Below are 21219 nucleotides of genomic sequence, written 5' to 3' on the forward strand. Positions count from 1 at the left end.
CTTGGGTGAAACCGGAGCGGTAAGACTCCCACCTTAGCCAGTCTCTCTTGGGTTGCTGGAGCTGCCTGTGACTAGGTTTCCCGTCTAGGTCCAGTCAAATCCATCCTCCATCATCAGCGTCTTGCGATCTGAGGGCTCTGGGGGTCCCTGTCCCTTAACAGTTGATGCTCCAGCTCCATCACAGTTGTGCTCCTTGGAAGATGCGCCTGCTTCTCAACTCCTTGAACTGATCCGGGTACACCCAAAGTACCTGCGCCTCTGCAACACACACTAAGCAGTTGTGCCCTCTGACAGGTTACCTCTTGACTAGTTTGGTTGTCACCTCCTCCAGAAAGTCCTCCTGGATGGTCCCGCCCCTCCACAAAACCCTTTATGTTCCCATACCGCCACGTCCTTAACGCGTGCTGGTGCTACCATCAGTTTCCAGAGCTTGGCATCCGCAGACCTGTGCACCCTTTGCGGGTGACCGCTGTGTCATAATCGTCTCTCTAGCCCCAGCCCCTAGCCCTATATCCACCCAAATCCCGGGAACTCCTCCCTGCAAAGGAGCCGGGGAGCCCTCCTTCAGTGTGCCTTTCAGCCCCGGCGGGGTAGCCGAGGAGCCTCAGAATCTGCTGCTCCGCGTGCCCAGCAGGGCCTCAAGGCCCACGCGCGCGGAGCAAGGAGCGCGCCACACGCTGGATCCGGCGCTTGGGGCCTGCGCCGTGGCTCCGCCCCATTCTTTCCCTGAGGCACCGCCCCTGGGCGGGCCATGGCGCGGCGCGGCTCGGCGCGGCGCGGCGAGCAGTTGCCAAGGCAATATCGCCGCCGCAGCAGCGTTTAGAAGAGCACAGGATGTCGAGTAGCCTGCAGGAGAACGTCGCCCAGGCGTTGGAGACCGATGATACCCCAACTCCTACTCTCACCCCTAACCCCAACCCAGACTCGGCCTCCGCGAGCGAGAACGGTAAGAAGGAGGGTGCCGTTGTGCTCCCACCTGGCCCGGACACAACGCGCGAGGGGCGGCGGTGTCGCACCGGCTGATTCCTCGAGCAGGCTGCCTGCCCAAAGCGGCGCGGCTGGAGGATGCCCTTGGGCAACCCAACTCTGGACCAGACTTTGCGGAGTCTCCAAACGCGGGCAGGAGAGAAGCCCAGACCGCCCGCGGTGTGCCCTGTGCGCTCCAGTCGCGTAGCTGCTTTCCGGGGTCTGAAGGAAGGTGTGTTTGGGAGCTCGTCGCCGCATTGGTTAGACACCAGTGGAGCAAGAGAAATCTGGAGACCATTCTGACTTTGCACTTTTGGACTGCCTTAGTTTAACGAAAAAAGCTTAGCCTGAATGACACCTGTCCCCTATTTCAAATTTGGATTCTGATTTATTTATTTATTTGAAACTAGAGACTGAACCCAGGGATGCTTTACCTACATCTCCAGCCCCTTTTATTTTTTATTCTGAGACAGGGTTTCAATAAGTTGCAGAGGTCTGGCCTCAAACTCAAGATCTTCCTGCCTCGGCCTCTCCAGTCACTAGGCTTGTTTTAAAGTGTGTGTTGATGGATGTGAAACGAGGTGGATAAAGAACCTTAATCCTCATTGCACCGGAACAAAGCATTATTATGCTCTGCCTTTAGCATAAAAGGAAATTTAAGCCCTGAGAATTTAATTTGCTTAAAGTTACGTACCACAGAGTATGGATAGGGCGACAAAATCTGATTCCAACTCTTGGATTTTCCAGTATGTGGCTGTTCCGCCATAAAAGATCATCTGGAGGGAGCTGCCTCCAAAATAAGTAGGCCCGTTCTCTAGAAATTTTTAAATGTCTGCCAGAGGTGTAGATAAAAAACGAAATTTGGGTTAGATTCTTGACATTTTCCCGTGTAGCTATTGTTTCCTAGTTTTGCCTTTCAATTTGCTTTACAATTTGAAGACTGATTTAATATTTTTATGCTAATAAGAATATAGTATAGAAAGCCAATTATTGGCACCATAAAATCTCCATATATAAAACACAGGTGAATTTTAAATCAAAAGAGTAACAGGGAAATATAGCAAAGCTTTAAAATATGGCTAGCTAATTAAATAAAAATATTCTTGCAACTTTCTTAAACTAATGTTTAGGCTCTAATCAAAGATTCCTTTATGCCTTCACAAAAACCACTCCTAAATCTGATACATTTCTGGTATCCTGGTCCATGGTGCAGCCAACACACACACACACACACACACACACACACACACACACACTTACTTGTGAAATCTGTTGTACTTGCTTCATTTATATTTACAGTTCATATGGCACAATGGGAAGAGTCTGAAATCGGTTTGATTTTGCACATTCCATTATTATTACATGACTTTACATAAAATATTTCTCTGGACAGCATTTTCCTCAGCTACCAAAGGAAAGAGGTTAGTTCTCCCTTTATGTCATTTCCACTGTCATCAGCCAGTGTCTGCCCAGCCTTGGTAGGTGCATCAATGGCCCTCATAGAAATTATTCTTTATAAGGAAAATCAGCATTTTTATTCGGTCTCCCATTGCTTTTATTTCTCTTCTCTTTTATCCTTAGTTCTCTCTCCTTTTCTTTTACACATTCTCTCTCTCTCTCCCTCTCCCTCTCTCTCTCTCTCTCTCTCTCTGTCTCTCTCTCACACACACACACACACACACACACACACACTTTTGAAGGACGTATATTGAGAAAAAAACTTTTAGAATAATTTGTGATGATAGATGCATTTATTTTTCCAAAAGTTCCAGAATCTATTGCTGGGCTCCAGGAATATTATTGTAATCTGTGTTTGGAAAACTCCAAGAAAATAAATCCTTATATATTGCATGTACTCCAAGAAGTGGATGAAGATATTAAAAAGGGGTAAGAAAAATAAGTATTTGACTACATTGGTAGTTTTACTAATTCTTAGATGTGTGAAAGTCCTGGGCTACTCACTGATTTTATAGCCATGAAAAAGCTGGGTAAAAATGGATGAATGTTTTGATTCAGATGAATAAGTAGATGAGTGACACTGTTGGTAGATCTTAGAGATGGTATAGGATACTGGGAAGAGCACTAGACCAAGAGCCCTCAAGTCAGGGCTCCAGATTCCTTTTAGCTCTTGTGAGCTGACAAATTTAGGCAAATCATCAATATTGTCTATGTTGTTAATATAAAGAGGGAATACTTTGCGTATGTGTGTGTAAGAGAGAAATTAACTCATACAGAATACACTAAAGTGCTTTGCAAAGTCTATAGAATGTCCAGTAGTTTTTAGTTACCTGGTAAAAATCTACTATATACTTGTAAGTCATTCTACTACATGGTTCCAGTATCTGTCATCTTTGTATTTCAGAATCTTTTCTCCATTTTTTTTTTCTTTTTTCTTTTTTTTTTTTTTTTGTATTTTAACAGATTGGAAAAAAGAATCACCTTAAACATCGCGGGTAACAATAGATTAATCCCAGTAGAAAGAGTAACAGATGAAGATTTTGGGATTCTTTCCCAAATTTTAGAGACTTGCCCATATATTAATGGTATGTTTGATTAAGAATAAGTACCTCCTGCTCTTCAGTGTTCTATTTTATAAGGAATGTAAAGTTTCATCTGTGTTTTTCAGGTTTGGATGTGAGATATAACGTTCTAAGTGATGCTGGTGCATACTATGCTGCAAACCTGCTTCAGGTATTATTTGACTACAGAATATTCTTAGTTCTGTTTACAGTGAAACTACTTAGTCTAATGGCACTTACACAAACACTACTTATGCAAAATGTCAAGGTCCTGACTCTGTGCTATATTTATAATACTTGAAATACATGGAAATTCATATTTGGTCTCAGTAGAGCTGATACCCAGATTTCCTGAGTTATCTTTTGCAAACTTGTATATCATTGTTAAATACATAAAGTATGTCCACACTTTTTAATAATTTTAAATATTTTAAAATTTGTTCTAATTAGTTATTCATGAAAGTAGAATGCCTTTTGACACATCATACATAATTGGAGTATAACTTCTCATTTGTTTGGTTGTACATGATGTAGAGTTACCCAGGTCATATAATCATATATGCACATAGGGTAATAATGTCCAATTTATTCTACAATCATTTCTACACCCATGCCCTGTGGGAAGCCATTCTCGCCCGTGATTTGAGTCACCTCCCTGGCTGGGTGAGAGGAGCTTTGACAACTGTGTCAGAGCCTTCCCCACCCTGTCCCAGGGGCGAGGGCTTGTCCGTGTGGAGGTGTGCCTGACCTGAAGACCAGTCACTGACCCTGACCTTGGAATGCTGCCCTCCTCGACCTTCATTGGATGGGATTTTCCCTTGAATTTTTTGTTCCCCAATAAAAGCTCACTCCCTGGTGTGCTCTCCCTCTCTTGCTCACCGCATTAGGTGGCTGGAGGCGGGAGCTAGGAGAAGCCATCTCCAGAGCTGGGCATTAAAGGTAACGAGAGTATGTCTCTTTAATTTTAAAACTCACTAGTTAATTTCTATGCTTTGAACCTCTTTTATGAAGCTCGCGCGCTGGTTGCGTGGCAGAATGCCCCCTCCTTCACTCCTCTCTCTAGTCCAAAATACCTCTATTCTTCCCCCACCATTATGAATTACCATAGCATGTCCACACTTTTTGAGTTGTTGGTAAAAGTGAATACAGTAATTTTCTTTCACTTATATTGAAAATTCATTATTTTTCCTTAATGGTAGTTGCTTTTGCTGGAATTCAGTTTTTCTGGATCACAAAAATTTTCTTTGATCAGTGTTTTTAATTAAATAAATGTGTATATGATTGATTTCCATAATACATGCATAATAGCTTCTTTTTTATCTCTCATAGACACAGAGGTATCTCATTTACTTAAATCTTATGTTTAAAGATATTGGACCTGAAGGTGGAGAATTGATTGCTAAAGCACTTCATGTAAGCATTTATGTACTTCAAACTAACATATTACTTGGGAATTTTAAGTTTTGATTGCTTGGTAACAACATAATTAAATGTTAATGTAAAATTATACTATTTCTTTATTTCACTTTTAGTCTATTAAAGTATGGACATTACATGAGCACTTTTGAATTCATTTAAAAATAGTTTTATCAAGATTATAATACATAATAAATTTATCCTTTTAAAGTCTTTAATTCAGTGAGAGTTTTTAATAAAAAGTATATTTAGAGAGCTGTGCAGCCATCACCACTATCAATATTTTTAGAACATTTTCATCACCCCCATCCTATAGAAACTCCAAACCTATAGCAATCCCCCCTCCATTATTCCCTCCCAGTACGCTCCAGTCTTTGGAGGTTACTAATCTACTTACTATATGTACACTTACCTATTTCTGAACATTTCATATAGATGAATCCTATGATACAAGGCCTTTTGTTTGCTGCCTTAATGTGTAAAGTTTCATCCATATTGTAACACGTTCCATCTGTTTTTATTAGCAAGTAATATTCCACTGTATGGATATATCATATTGTGTTCATCTATCTGTTGATGGACATTTGGGTTTCTACTTTTTGGCTATTATGAATAATGCTACTATGGATAGTCACATGTTTTTTATGGACTTGTTTTCAGTTTGTAGGATACATACCTACGAGTGGAATTGCTGGGTCATGTGATGTCTATTTAACATTTTGAAGAACTGACAATTGTTTTCCACAGTGGCTGCAGCTACCAACAATTCTACCAGCAATGTTTGAGTGTTCCAATTTCTCCACATGCTCACCAGCACTTGTTATTGCCTAATTTTAACCTTCTTAGGGAGTGTGAAACAGTTTGTAGTTTTTTGATTTACTTTTCTTTAATGAATAATGATGTAGAGAATCTTTTCATGTGCTTATGGTTCATCTGTATATATCCTTTGGAGAAATCTCTGTTCAAATCTTTTGCCCTTTGGAGATTGGGTTTTATTTTGAGACAAGGTCTTATCATATTATTCAGGTTGGTCATTTTATTTTTTCTCCTTCTTTGAAGCACTGAGGATTGAACCCAGAGTTTACATATGTAAATGCTAGGCAACTGCTCTACCCCTGAGCTCTATCTCCAGCCCCTCAGATTGGTCTTGAACTTTTGGGCTAAAGAGATCCTCCTGCCTCCGCCTCCTGAGTGGCTGGGACTACAGGGGTATGCCCTGCAACTGGTGGGTTGTCCTTTTGGGTTGTAAGAATTCTTTATATATTCTGTATATAAGTTTCTTATCAAATATGTGATCTGCAAGTCATTTTCTCTCATTCTGTACGTTGTGTTTTCACTTCTTTGATGTTCTTTGAAGTATAAAACCTTTTAGATTTGATCAACCCAATTTTTAATTTTGTTGCTTTTCTTTTGATGTTAAATATCTAGAGCCCTTTGCCCAACCCAAGGTCACAAAGATTTACATGTATATTTTCTAAGAGTTTTGTAGTTTTAGCTCTTTTCATTTAGTTCTTTCATCCATTTTGAATTAATTTTTATATATGGTATGAGGTAGGCATCAAACTTCATTCTTAACTTCATACTTTTATATAATGGCTATCCACTTGTCCCTACCACATCTGTTAAGAAAACTGTTCTTTACCTCCATTCCATTGAATTACCTTGACCCCTTTGTCCAAAAAAAAAGCTGATGTAAATGTGAGGGTTTATTTCTGCAGTACTCTGAATTCCATTAATCCATTTTCTGTCCTTATGCCAGTACTATACTATCTTGATTTTTATAGTTTTGTAGTAAGTTTTGAAATTAATAAGTGTGAGTCTTCAAACTTTACTAATTTTTCAAGATTATATTGGATCTTCTGGGTCCCTTTATTTCCATACACATTTTAGGAGTTTATCAATTTCTATAAGAAAAAGCAGCCAAGGAGTTTGATAGGAATTTTGTTAAATCTATAGATAAATTTGTAGAGTATTGCCATTTTAACAATATTAAGTCTTCCAAACGAAGAACATGGAATGTGTTCCATGTAATTTCTTTCAACTGTGTTTTGTAGGTTGCAATGTGCAGGTCTGCTATTCTTTTGTTAAATTTATTAATATCTTATTTTTTTCTGATGGTACTGAAAGTGAAATTGTTTTTATAACTTCATTTTTAGGTTGTTCATTGCTAGAGTATAGAAATACAATTGATTTTTGTATTTTGATATTGTATCCTATGCTGAATTTGTTTATTAGTTCTAACAGCATTTCTTTAGTGGATTCCTTAGGGGTTTTCATATTCAGTACAAGATCATGTCATATCCAAGCATTTTTTCTAATTTGGATTTTTTTTCTTTTTCTTGCCAAATTTCCCTAGCTCTAACTTTCCATACAGTGTTACATAGAAGTGACCAGAACAGACACACTTCTCTTCTTCCTGATCTTAAAGGAGTTTGAATTCATTTTAAACAGATAATTATTTACATTATTATATATCCTAACATGTATTCATTAGAATAATGAAATATCTATAATTTTGTTATTTAATCAAGAGTGGAATAAGAAATGGAATTAAATCTTGCAAGTGTCTGAGAAATTATATTGCTTTAAAATGGGAGTTAGGAATTTAACATTGCAACAACAAAAAAGTGATGGCATAATGGAAAATGACTGCTGAATGGGTACAGGACTACTTTTAGGAGTAATGAAAATGTTTTGGAACTAGCTACAAATGATAGCTACACAACATTGGGAATGTAGTAAATGCCACTGAGCTGTATACTTTAAAATGGTTAATTTTACATTATGTGGATTTCACCTCTATAAAAAAGTGGTATAATTTCTTAGAAAATAAATTTATATTTTCAATGAAAGGAAAGTTTATTAAAATGTGTTTTGTTTACTGGTTATTGACTGGACTTCTGTTTCTTGGTCATTCGTTTTACTAAACTAGTAGATTTTTATCTATTGTTGGAAATTGAGTATTACCTTTAAGGAATATCCTAGTCTATCTCCTTGAAGATTACATGTGTTTATAAATGGTAATATTCCCTCTCCTAACTCATTTAGAGAATTCCATGGATTAAAAAGTTAAATAACAGCTGGGCGCAGCAGTGCACACATGTAATCCCAGTGTCTCGGGAGACTGAGGCAGGAGGATCGTGAGTTCAAAGCCAGCCTCAGCAAAAGCAAGGCACTAAGCAACTCAGTAGACCCTGTCTCTAAATAAAAAATAAAATAGGGCTGGGAATATGGCTCAGTGATTGAGTGCCCCTGGGTTCAATGCCCGGTACCCCCCAAAAAGAGTTAAATAAGTTTTGATTCTTTTCTTTTTTAGAAGAATACAACTTTGAAATATCTGAGAATGACTGGAGATAAGATTGAAAATAAAGGTGGAATGTTTTTTGCTTCAATGCTGCAAATTAATTCATCCTTAGAGAAATTAGATCTGGGTGACTGTGACCTGGTGAGTAAATTGTTTATGAAAAAAATCACCAAGATAATGTGTTATTCTCCCGGGAAATCAGCATAGAGAACCATTCAAGAAACCAGTCAAATGGCAGTCTTATGAATTGTTAATCTTGTCCCTAATGTCTAAAATAAGAGAAAAAGTGGGATTTTTTTCCTTGATATAATAGTACAGACTGTTAATAAAATCAGATTATGGTAAATATCATAGAAAAATATACAGTATAATAAAAATATTCCTAAACTTTTGTCCATACTCATCTTAACCTGTAAGGGATTTTTGAAGAAAACAATCATGTTCATTTTAATTAAACAAATACTAGTTCTCTAGTATAATACAAATTCCTTTACTTTGAAAATACTTTGTAATATTTACATTATGCCATAAAAATTTAAAATAATGCTAAAAAAAAAAAAGAAAAATACTAGGATGGTAAAAGCTACTCTGAGCCTGATAATGAAAAATGTGGTTTTTGCTTGACTTCATGTGCTATATGAACATAAAAGAATGCCTGTGCAAAGTCGTATATTGCATAAGAAGTATGAGCCCTAGCTGGGGTCCACATCTTGAGGACCCCACACAGAACCTTGAGGGCCAAGAAGCAAGACTAGAGTCAGACACCCAAGAAATGAATACTGAAATGTTAAGAAACTCCTTGTGCATGTTGCAAACAGGTTTTAGGCCAGGGAAAGAAGACTATAATAACAATTGATTTCTGAATTCAATCAACCTACAATTCAAAGAGCAATCTTTTTAAAAACAAAGTTTGATTTATTAGAATTCAGATAAATGATCTTGAAATATTTATGTAGAGAGATTAATTTATATAGTATCAGTTTCCTTAATGAATTTTCCTGTTTATTTTTTAGGGAATGCAAAATGTGATAGCATTTGCAACAGTACTAACTCAAAACCAAGCAATTAAAGGAATAAACCTAAACCGACCTATACTGTACGGGGAACAGGTATGTTTTCAAAGTGATGGTAGCTAGTATAACAGCATGTGAATAAAACTAAGTTCTTAGTGAAGTTTATAGTGTATGAATACATTGTATTTTTGGAATTATCCTTATATCTTTGTAAACTACTACTTACAAATAGAAATTTTTAAAAGGAAAATTATTATATTCTTGATAAGACTTTTAAAATTGAATATGCTTTTAGATATTGCTTATTTAAGCATCAAATGTCTTTTTTTCTTGAAACTCAAACTCTGAATGAGTAGACCTATAGGGTTAAAACATTCAAGACAAAAATAATATATGGTAAAAGTTTTATTAAAGGCCAGGATGTAAGAGCCCAGTGTCAACTGTCTTTATTTGTTGAAATGTGATGAAGCATTGTATTTTTGAAACATGGTAACAAATAACAGCAAAATGTGTCTGTACAGCAGTTTGGCAAGTTTGAACTTGAACCTATGTGTAGTTAAGGTGCATGTTGGAGATAGAAAAAACATGGTTGCTTCTTTCAGGCTTCTTTTTCCTTAACAAATATCCTTTAAGCCACTTTAGAGTGGCTTAAACTTACTTAAATAGTGTTGAGACAGAGAGAGAGAGAGAGAGAGAGAGAGAGAGAGAGAGAGAGAGAGAATATGACCTATTAGAACAAATTTAAAAATATTTTAAATTTTAAAAAAGTTAAAAAAGGAATAAGAACCCCTTTTTTATTGGTCTAAATAAAAAGAGATATATCTGCTAAAAGGAAAAGTAAATATCCAAAGAACTTTTTTTTTTTTCTTCTTTTAAGTACTGAGAATTGAACCCAGGGATGGTTAATCCCTGAGCTATGACCCCAGTCCTTTTTCTTTTTTATTTTGAGACAGGATATCAGGAAGATGCTGAGGGTCTCACTAAATGCTAAGGTTGGCCTCAAACTTGTGATTCTTTTGCCTTAGCCTCCCAAGTTGCTGGGATTATATGCATGCACCACCAAAAGCACTTTATATAGTCCAAAAAATAAACTTTATTAAAGTTCAATGTGCAAATATTTAATGTTTTAAGTTCAATATTTAAGTGAGTTTTGAACTTCCAAATGAAATTTAACAAAGTTCAAAGCTCTTTTAATAACTTAAAATTAACTACCTGATAGTTACACCTTAGTATGAGTAATTCAGAACCATATTTTAAGTACTATTTTTCACATTCAGAAGTGTATCTTGCATTCTTTGCCTATGTAGATCTCTCCCTTTGAATTACCTCTGTACTTTTCTTTACTAACATTTTTTGAGTTTTATATCATATTGTTTCATAAACAGAAATTTAATCTGTTCAACAAGACACCCAGAATCCTCAAATAATAGAAACATACTTTTAAAAATGCTTTAAATACCAGCAAAATACCTGGCTCAAAGTAGGCACACAGTGAATTGCTTCATTTACGAATCATAAATATTTGAATGCAACCCTAAACCAGACAAAATGCAGGGTGACAGAGATAAAAGATCAAATCATATGACCCTGTCTTCAGGAGTTTTCAGTCTGTGTAGAGGGAAATCAACCAGTCTAGAGAATGATGTGCTTGGGGTGCCACAGGAGCATAAGGAAGTCACTGAAATCAAAGCAGGGAGAGGTGAGGCAGCAGGGAAGGATCTCAGATTGAGGACCTGACAAGTTTGACAGTTAAATTAAAAATTTTTTGGACTATATATTTTAGGAAATAAGTATGTTTAAATATATGAAATCACATAAGATGCAATCTCTCTTCTAAATTTGTTGAGTGGTGTCATTAATCACAAATCTGTCTGAGAACAAATATTAAAAGCCCAGGGCTCCTATGTGGGGCCATGTTCTTGCCTAGCCTGATACTTCAGGCCTCTTCTCTTTTCTAAGGTAGACATCACTGTATGTATCCTAGAGGGCATTAGTCCACTCTTTAGTATTTGTAGAGTAAAAACCTTCTTTCCTATACTGTGTTGTTCCCAAATAAAAGCCTGTAAACCTATTGCATTTAAGGTTTAATGTTCATTACCATAGAAAAATCAGGATGATAAGATAAAAAGTTGTAAATGTTGACCTAACCTTTGATGCTCATTGATATTATCTGGGAAGCTTAGATAAATAGTGATGCCAGGTGCAACTAAATTAAGTCACAAACTCAGCAAATGGGGACAATATCCTTTACTATTTCTGATAGTAGTTCTCTCCTTTAATAAAGATGGTTCCTTTTTCAAGCTTCTTAGTTTAAAAATGCAGTCAAGGTACAAACACAAAAATGTATTATGTCCTCTTGTCAGCAGGAAGCAGAGCAATAGTGGACCTGTAAGTGGTCAGTTTGCATTTTTTAAGATTCCAGACTACACAGCATTTCTTTAGTTATATCTTTTCAGTAATTTCAACAAATCAGATACAGAATTTTGGAAAACTGAACAATAATAAATGATTTACAGTTTACTATAGAATACTTATTTTATGGCAGGTGCTTATTTGTTGACTTATTTAATTCTGTGAGGGAAGCATAATTTCACCTATTTTACAGAAAAGTAAATTGAGACTGGGCTAGATGAAATTTGCTGAAATTCATATAGCCCAGGAAAAAGGTAAAGCTAACATCTGGACAGTTTTGATTATTATAAAACTTATGTACATTTTGCTATTACTATGTTGTTTCCTTTAACTTTTAGTTTATCTCAATGTATTTATACATAATAAGAACATGTAGTTGTCCATGTTCATCATCAATATTTCCAGTGACTGTAAAACTACTTATGTTACAGAGCAATCTTAAGATTTCTTACCACAAAATACCTGGGCTCATTCATTTTAAGATATGCTTCGATTTTTCTAAAAACTTAAAATGCTTAGTATTCAAACCTTAGTTGGGACTACGTATATAATTTTTCTTAGAAGTAGCTAGACTATGAAATTTAAAATATGAAAAAAAAAGTCTTCTGGTGATCAGAAAACAAGAATAGAACACATTCTTGGCATGCATATAAAAGGAAAGTAATCAAATATATCACAGGGTTAATGAGTATATTTTAAAAGTAAAATCAAGATTGGAAATGTCTGTATTTTGTCTTAAAACCATCAAGAGTGGAGATCAGGACTGGGCCTAGTAGTGCACACCCATAAGTCTGAGAACAGCCTGGGCAATTTAGCAAGACCTTGTCTCAAAATGAAACATACAAAAAAAAAAAAAAAAAAAGGGGGGCTTCATGTATAGCTTAGTATTAGAGCACTGGGTTCAATCCCCAACACTATAAGTAAAAAGAGAGCAGAAATCAGGGGCAAAGTTCAGGAACATACAGAGAATATAAGAAAGTTTCAGAGACTCTTGAGGGTCCAGCCACCAGTAGGGGAATTTACGTGTTTAATGTAGGATGAACCAATTATTTTTATTTTTTCCCTCATGAAATGACTGATTATTGTTTTTGTAAATCAAACTCTCCATCTTCTTCTACATCCTTACTCACTGCATCTTACAAGTGCCTGATACCTATTTCTAAGAGGGTACAAGCCAGGAACTGTGACACAGACTGTAATACCAGCTATTTTAGAAGGCTGAGGCAGGGGGATTACAAATTTGAGGCTAGCAAGACCCTTGGCAATTTAGTAAGACCCTATCTCAAAATAAAAATTTAAAAAAGGGAGGGGGATGTATGTAACACAGTGATAGAATGCCCCTGGGTTCAACCCCTAGTATTGCATGCATAAATAAACAAACAAACAAACAAACAAATAAATATATGATTTGAGGCAAAGATGATTTTTTTTCTTAAGGCCAAATACAACTTTGAGTAGACTAATAGTCTTAAACAGTATAACCTTTCTTGTGCTCGCTTCGGCAGCACATATACTAAAATTGGGACGATACAGAGAAGATTAGCATGGCCCCTGCGCAAGGATGACACGCAAATTCGTGAAGCGTTCCATATTTTTTTCTACTGTCATGTATGACTAAAAAATAAATAAATAAAATTTTTTTTAAAAAACAGTATAACCTTTCTCATGTCTGGCATCATTGTACATGTCAAATTATCCTAACTATGGTGGCTGAAGCAGGAGGATAACAAGTTCAGGGCCTGCCTGAGCCACTTAGCAAGAAAGTCTCAAACTTTTGGGCTGGGATATTAGTTTGGTGGTAGAGCACTTGTCTGGTGTGCATAAGGCCCTGGGTTCAATCTCCACTATACTCCAAAAACAAAACAAATATATATATATATATATATATATATGTATTTCTAAAAAGCTAATTTAAATAGTAGCATATGTTTGGAATAAACACGCATTGCTTCAAATTTGTATTTTTTTTAAATGGATCTTTCATTTTATTTATTTTTTATATGTGGTGAGGATCAAACCCAGAGCCTCACACATGCCAGGCAAGTGCTCTACCACTGAGCTACAACTCCTGCCCCTCAAATTTGTATTTTAAAAACAAGATTTTATCTATTTTCAGGAAGAGTCCACTGTCCATCTAGGCCACATGTTGAAAGAAAACCACTGGCTTGTTGAACTACACATATGTAAGCATGGTATAAAAAACTGTGGTATGCAGAAGTTATGCGATGCACTGTATGTGAACAGAAGCCTGCTTGATATCAGCTGGTAAGTGATAATTTACTTGTTACTAAATCAAAAGTTGTACATGAGATATTTTGTTACACACTATTTCCAGTGATTAGGAAAGGCAACCATTGTCAACTTTTCATCCTAAGCCTTAATATTTATTAATTTAGATAATATTGTTATTATGTCTCTTATAATCTCATCTTTTTTTTTGCTTTTTTAAATTTTTTATTCTAATGTATTATATATGACAGCAGAATGCATTACAATTCATATTACACATATAGAGCACAATTTTTCATATCTCTGGTGGTATACAAAGTATATTCACATCATTCGTGTCTTCATACATGTACTTAAGGTAATGATGTCCATCTCATTCTTCCGACTTTCCTACCCCCATGCCCCCTCCCTTACCCTTCCACCCCTTTGCCCTATCTAGAGTTTGTCTATTCCTCCCATGCTCCCCTCCCAATCCCACTATGAATCAGCTTCCTTATATTAGAGAAAACATTCAGCATTTGTCTTTTGGGGATTGGTTAACTTCACTTAGCCTTATCTTCTCTAACTTCATCCATTTACCTGCAAATGCCATGATTTTATTCTTTTATTCCTGAGTAATATTCCATTGTGTACGTATACCACATTTTCTTTATCCATTCATCTATTGAAGGGCATCTAGGTTAGTTCCAGTTTAGCTATTTTGAATTGTGCTGCAATAAACATTGATGTGGCTGTGTCCTGTAATATGCTGCTCTTTTAAGTCCTTTGGGTATACATGGAAGAGTGGGATAGCTGGGTCAAAAGATGGTTCCATTCAGAGTTTTCCAAGGAATCTCCATACTGTTTTCCATATTGGCTGCACCATTTTGCAGTTTCACCTGCAGTGTATGAGTGTGCCTTCTTTCCCACATCCTCGCCAACATTTATTGTTGTCTGTATTCTTAATAGCTGCCATTCTGACTGGAGTAAGATGAAATCTTAAGAGTAGTCTTGATTTGCATTTCTCTAATTGCTAGAGATGTTGAACATTTTTTCATATATTTGTTGATTGATTATATATTATCTTCTGAAGTGTCTGTTCAGTTCCTTAGCCCATTTATTGATTGGGTTATTTGTTTTTTGGTGTTTAGCTTTTTGAGTTCTTTATATACCCTAGAGATTAGTGCTCTATCTGATGTGCAAGTGATAAAAATTTGTTCCCAAGCTATAGACTCTCTATTCACCCCACTGATTATTTCTTTGCCGAGAAGAAGCTTTTTAGTTTGAGTCCATCCCATTTATTAATTCTTGATTTTAATTTTTGTGCTATAGGAGTCTTATTAAGGAAGTAGGGGCCTAATCTGATATGATGAAGATCTGGGCCTACTTTTTCTTCTATGAGACACAGGGTCTCTGGTTTAATTCCTAGGTCCCTGATAATCTCATATCTTGAATGAATAATTTAGTTATGTTAATCAGATATGGAACAATATTATAAATTCATTAACTTTTTTGGAAATTGAGTGAGCTAAAATAGAAAGTACTATTTATTATGTTTTCAAGCATCTTACTACTGTAAATAACAAAGCAGTACTTTGTATTTTCAAATATTACCAAATATTTTTCCTTTCACAGCAATAAAATAACTCGTGACGGAATGGAGTATTTGGCTGATGTTCTGAAAAGCAATACCACCCTGGAAGTTTTAGATCTTTCTTTTAACAGAATAGAAAATGCAGGAGCAAACTGTCTCAGTGAAACTCTTACTTTACACAACAGAAGTCTTAAAGTGTTAGTATGGTTTTATATTTAATCACATTAACAGAAAAACATGTTTTTTTTTACAATACTAATCTCAAACTCCTTAAATCTTAAATTATGATAAAATGTGAAGATTCAGTTTCTAAATCTTTCCCTAAGTTACAGTAAATATTTAATTTCTATTTTTCAAAAGTAATGCCTTTTAAATATTAGATGTTTAGCCCTTGAGAGGTGCTGGGGATATAGCTCAGTTGGTAGAGTGCTTGCCTAGCATGCATAAGGCCCTGGGTTCAAACCCCAGCACCACAGGAAAAAAGAAAGAAAAATTCATGAGAAAATTCTTGTTGGTTATATTATGTACCTTGAATTATATTGAAAAATCAGAAACATTCAATATGATACAGACTTATATCTACAATTTACCCAAACATTTACTGAATAATATAAAGCAGACTACTTTTAAAAGCTAGGCAGCTTTCCTAATTAAATGAAGCATATGATAAGAAAACTTAAGTTTCTTGAACTTTAGAAATTATATGGCCAATATTTTGTTCACATTAAAACATTAAAAGAGTAATGCTGAGATTTTATATGTGAAAATGGCTGTAATAAATGTTATTGCTAACTTACACATTTTTTTCTTTGTTGAACTACTGGTTTCTAGCATTATTACCTTTTGTTTTTCTACAGATTATCAGTAGTCAGCAACAATATAGAGGGAGAAGGACTTGTTGCACTTTCACAGTCAGTGAAAACAAATCCCACATTATCTAATATCTACATTTGGGGAAACAAATTTGATGAGGCCACATGTGTGGTAAGTTTTTCGTCAATGAAGGCTTTTTCTGGAACTTCTCTAAAACAGACATTATTTACATGTGCCTCAGAAATGGTTACAAGATATAAGGAGATGTATACTAAATATACCTGTATTTAATGTTTTGTCTTAAGAGAATACACACGTGTGCGTGCACATACACACAAACACATGTATATTGCACTCAAATTTGTTTTAATTGCCATGCAGATTTGAACAGAACAGAATCTATTCATGCAAAATATAAGAAATGAAAACCTTATTTAGAATATTTGTTAGTTGGAGTTTCTTGGCAACATGATATTATACATTGTGTATGTGGATGTACAGCCACATACATATATATATGAACATGTGTGTGTGTGTGTTTATTTATTTATTTATTTATTTTGGTACCAGGGATTGAACTCAGGGGCACTCTACCACTGAACCACATTCCTAGCTCTATTTTTTTTGTATCTTATTTAGAGATAGGGTTTCACTGAGTTGCTTAATGTCTCACTTTTGCTGAGGCTGGCTTTGAACTTGTGATCCTCCTGCCTCAATCTCCCCAACCAATGTGATTATAGGCGTGTGCTACCGGGCCTGGCCCACATACAAATATTTTAAAATTTGTTGATTTAGATATTTTAGTCTCTCAATAGACTTAGATTACTTAATTTGAGACTCCATTGTTAAAAATCATGGAGCCAGGTGCAGTGGCACACCCCTGTAATCCCAGCAGTTTAGGAGGCTGAGGCAGGAGGATCACAAATTCAAAGCCAGCCTCAACAACTTAGCAAGGCCCTAGGCAACTTAGTGAGACCCTGTCTCAAAATAAAATATAAAAAGGGTTTGGGATGGCTAAGTGGTTAAGTGCCCCTGGGTGTTCAATCCCTAGTAACTCACCCCCCTCAAAAAAAAATTGTGGAGAATTGAAAGAATTGGCCTTTTTTTTTTTTTTTTTCAAGAAGGTGAGAGGGATAGAGTATAGCATGCTTCTGAAAATTTCATTAGTTTATTCTTACGGGGAATACCAAGAAAATGTGTATTTGGCTATTGCTAAGTATGATATATACCATTTTATATTTATTTTATATTTATATTTCCAAGTGTCTTTCTAAGAGGAGAATAAATAATAAGGAATTACTGGGGGAAAAAAAGAAGATAAAATTCTCAAAATTTGCAAAAGGACTAACCAAAACTCTACTACTTACAGGGTACTAAAATACATACTACTGTCTAATAAACACTCATAAATTTTGAAAAACATCAATGTCCTTTAGTAGTTCTATAAACTAGAAGGTATGTAAGTTGATTTTGGAACCACTGATAATGACAAGCTAAATATGGAAAGCAAAACAAACCTTTAAATCTTTTTTCTTAATTTTGATGATGCTGGTGATCAAACCCACATCCTGGGCATGCTAGGCAGGTACTCTACCACTGAACTGAACAACATCCTTAACACTTTTTTTCTTTTCTTTTTTGGGGGGGTGGGGGAAGTACTATGAACCCAAGGGGCACTTTATCACAGAGCTACATCCTCAGTCCTTTTTATGTTTTTGAGAATGTTTTTGAGGAATGGGTCCCCAGCTATCATCAGATTTTTCAGAGCAACCAAAACAACCCTCTACTCAGTGCACCATCACCTTGTAAGACTTAAATTTGACTGTGAAACCTATGGTCCACTTAGTATAAGGAATTGAAGAGTTACAAAATGACAAAACATGCCTAATACATTAAAAACTTAAAAAAAATTTTTGCAATATTACAATTTCATTGTAATTAAATGAATAAAAAATACCTGGAAAATATTAAAATTCAACCATGTTAAGAGTATTTTAAACTACAAAATAGCATGGCTAAATCAAATGTTTATATTTGTTTCAGCATTGTAAGTTGAATAAATTATATTCCTAATGATAATTTTTCCTAAAAATCCTAGGCATATTCAGATTTAATTCAAATGGGCCATCTAAAACCAAACAATACAGATGTGGAGCCATATGTGGTGGATGGACATGTGTATCTTGCAGAAGTCTCCAACGGCCTTAAAAAGCATTATTACTGGACACCAACTCATAGAGATGCTAATAGCCCCTCATCTAGTGCAGATTTTGCTGTGTTGTTTCAGTAGGTCCATATTTCTGAAAAGCAAGCTCTAAAATAGTTTTCATGTAATTACTTCTGTTGGATTTATGTCCTATTCTCTTTCATAAATTAGGTTACTTTTATGAAATATGTAAAACTTTGTATAGCTGTCATTGTGAAAAACTAGGTAATTTTAAAAAAAATTTACAATATGAAGATTAAAATTTTAGGGCCGGGGACATAGCTCAGTTGGTAGAGTGCTTGCTTCACATGCATAAGGCCCTGGGTTCAATCCCCAGCACCACCAAAAAAAAAAAAAAGACTAAAATTTTAATCCTGAAGAAACCAGAACTGTACTAATTATTTTTATAATGAAAATATAACCAAGTAGTGAAACAGGATACAGATAAAGGTCACTACAGATACCTTAACTGAAAGTTGTTTACAAAATGGTAGAAAGGGTTTCAGGTGACAAATTCCCAGTGAATTTAAAGGGTTTTCAAAGTTCAGAAGTTGAAAAAATATTCTATGTATGTATCCTATTTAGGTAGTACAGATAGATGTTAATAACTATTTCATAAATACAGGCATATAAATATATACCCTTTCCAAGGAAGTGAGTGCTGCTAGCTCCTCCAACCCTCCTCTCATAGACAACTACTATACTGACTTTTAATACTACAGAGTCTTTCTGCCGATTTTTTATCTTTATGTAAATGGAATTATATAATCTTTTTATGTCTGGGTTCTTTTATTCAACATTATATACATGCAATTCATGTTGCTGAATGTACAGTAGTCCATTTTTAATTGTTTTGAAGTATTCTATCATATGCTTGGAAGTAGAATAGTCTAAAGGATTATGAAAAGATATGGCCTTTCAGGCTAAGACACAGCCATGTTAAAAGAAGACTTTAGCAATATAGTTTGCTTTCTCAGGCTACTGTCTATTCCTGTATGGTATGGAATGGACCCACAAGTTCCTATATTTTTGGAGAGGGAGATTTATAAGATAACTAAAGGGGAAGCAACGGGGCTCTCCTGAGCCTACTGTGGAATGGCATATGTGATAAACCTGCAGCCTGACCTACATTAGACTGCTTGAGACAGTACTGCAGGTGGCAGAGCCTCAGAGATTTCTCCACACCCAAGAGAACGGAGGTGAGGCCAGTTCAGCCAAGAACCACCAGGCTCTGACCGAGTTAGGAAAGACTTGATCATATATTTTTAAAAGCCACTGCTTAACTATATCAGAGGCCAGTAGGATGCCCAAAGAATGGAAGAGCTCAAGATCCCTCACACTAATGCCATTATGTCATGTAAGCCCTCTCCATACATCTGGACACAATTTGAGAGACAAAAAAGGCAGAAGCCAGATAGCATTTCCTAGCAGATTAAGGATTACTTTAGATACCTTAAGTTATTATATTTTATATCTCCTTTATATCAGAGTATATGGTAAGTTTTCAACTGGCTAAGATCAGAAGTTAATTTTCTATGGACTTACCAATAGGTAGGGTTTAAGAAGGATATATCAGTTCTGTAAGAAAACTCCATTTCCCCTGCACATCTTAATTATAATGAGTAAATCTGCAACCATATTGTATAACTTTCTCCCATTTTCCTCTTAGCAATTATCCTTTTTTTGGGGGGGGGGGGGGGACGGTGACTGGGAATTTAACTCTTGGCTCCCCAAACTTCATTTCTTCCTTTACAGATTGCCTTTCTCTGCTTACTCATAATTTCCTTTAGACTTTAACTTAGCTACATCCCTGGTCCTTTTTTATCTTGATACAGGATCTTGCTAAGTTGCTTAAGATCTCACTAAATTGCTGAGATCTACCTTGAACTTGGATCCTCTTGCCTTAGCCTCCAGCATCCCTGGGATTACAGGCATGCTTGACAGCTATCAGACTCAGCTTAGCTAAGCATAGTGGTACACACCTGTAATCCCAATGACTCAGCAGTTTAGTCTGTCTCAAAATAAAAATATAAAATTAAAAATAAATTTTAAAAGTGTTGGAGATGTAGCTCATTGGTGGAGCGCTCTTGGTTTAATTCCTGTTACTACAAAAAGATCCAGCTTAAATATAGCTTATTACATAGTCACAGATCATATTGTACTCCTCCTTTCAGATTTGAAAGCAAAATGTGTGGTGAGCCGTTCTAATTAGACCGTGGCCGCCATTAGAAGATGGCGCCGGCTTCCACTGTGGCCTGTGACAAACAACTCCTAATATGGAGAATTGGCACGCAATCCCTTCCCATCGTATGAGAAAGGTCCACGTGGCAGCTTAAGATTGGTATGCGGGAGGCTTTATTAGGCTGTGCTTGGGCGCTCGGCGGGGGGTCGCTAGAAGATGATACTTGAATCAAGGCCTGAATAAACTGCTGAAAGAAGAATCCTGTGTCGTGTTTTCCCTTGCTGGCGAGGGGTCGCGACAATTGGTGGCCCGGACGGGGAATTATATTCCTCGAACCCAGGATCCAGAACTTTCAGCAGTCAGGGTGGTGCACCGGTAAGTTCCCAGGTAAAGTGGGAATCCGCAAGCTAATAGCGGGACGCTCCTCGGTAAAGAAAGAGAGCGAGAAAAGGGACGCTCCCCTGTAAAAGGAAGAGAGCGGGAAATTCATAGAACGGAACGCTCCCCTGTGAAAGGAAGAGAACGGGGATTTTTGTACTTTCACTTTCTTTATAGTTTTGAAAACATTATGGGCGTTACTTCTTCA

The 21219-nt window shown here is 36.2% G+C and overlaps 1 protein-coding gene and 1 non-coding gene across 5 annotated transcripts; both read left to right on the top strand.

Annotated features, from left to right (window-relative positions):
- The first annotated feature begins 477 nt into the window (after positions 1–477).
- Lrrc34 (leucine rich repeat containing 34) lies at positions 478–20225 on the top strand. 4 transcript variants are annotated; one of them, XM_048814326.1, is made up of 11 exons: positions 478–946; positions 2733–2853; positions 3388–3509; positions 3593–3657; positions 4815–4898; positions 8218–8346; positions 9219–9314; positions 13747–13895; positions 15474–15629; positions 16290–16416; positions 18344–20225. In XM_048814326.1, the coding sequence occupies exons 1-11, from the start codon at positions 835–837 to the stop codon at positions 18533–18535; spliced, it is 1353 nt and encodes a 450-aa protein (XP_048670283.1). In that variant the 5' UTR covers positions 478–834; the 3' UTR covers positions 18536–20225. The 4 variants fall into 4 exon arrangements, with proteins under 4 accessions (XP_048670283.1, XP_015349803.2, XP_048670284.1 ...); XM_015494317.2 differs by having other exon boundaries at positions 820–1198; XM_048814327.1 differs by lacking the exon at positions 18344–20225 and having other exon boundaries at positions 820–1198; positions 16290–16688.
- On the top strand, positions 13120–13226 carry LOC125620088. The gene has a single exon (XR_007351671.1). It is a non-coding gene; the product is annotated as a U6 spliceosomal RNA (small nuclear RNA).
- Positions 20226–21219: the final 994 nt, after the last annotated feature.

Source organism: Marmota marmota, unplaced genomic scaffold (genome assembly GCF_001458135.2).
Source record: "Marmota marmota marmota unplaced genomic scaffold, marMar, whole genome shotgun sequence".
In the NCBI taxonomy this organism is placed as follows: Eukaryota; Metazoa; Chordata; class Mammalia; order Rodentia; family Sciuridae; genus Marmota; species Marmota marmota.

What these genes read in the sequence shown, in the direction of transcription:
- Lrrc34 (XM_015494317.2), top strand. Translation starts at nt 1,066, where the DNA reads ATGCCCTTGGGCAACCCAACTCTGGACCAGACTTTGCGGAGTCTCCAA. An exon ending in GATGAAGATATTAAAAAGGG is followed by an intron (nt 2,854 to 3,387) that starts GTAAGAAAAATA and finishes GTATTTTAACAG; the next exon opens with ATTGGAAAAAAGAATCACCT. An exon ending in AGCCTGCTTGATATCAGCTG is followed by an intron (nt 13,896 to 15,473) that starts GTAAGTGATAAT and finishes TTCCTTTCACAG; the next exon opens with CAATAAAATAACTCGTGACG.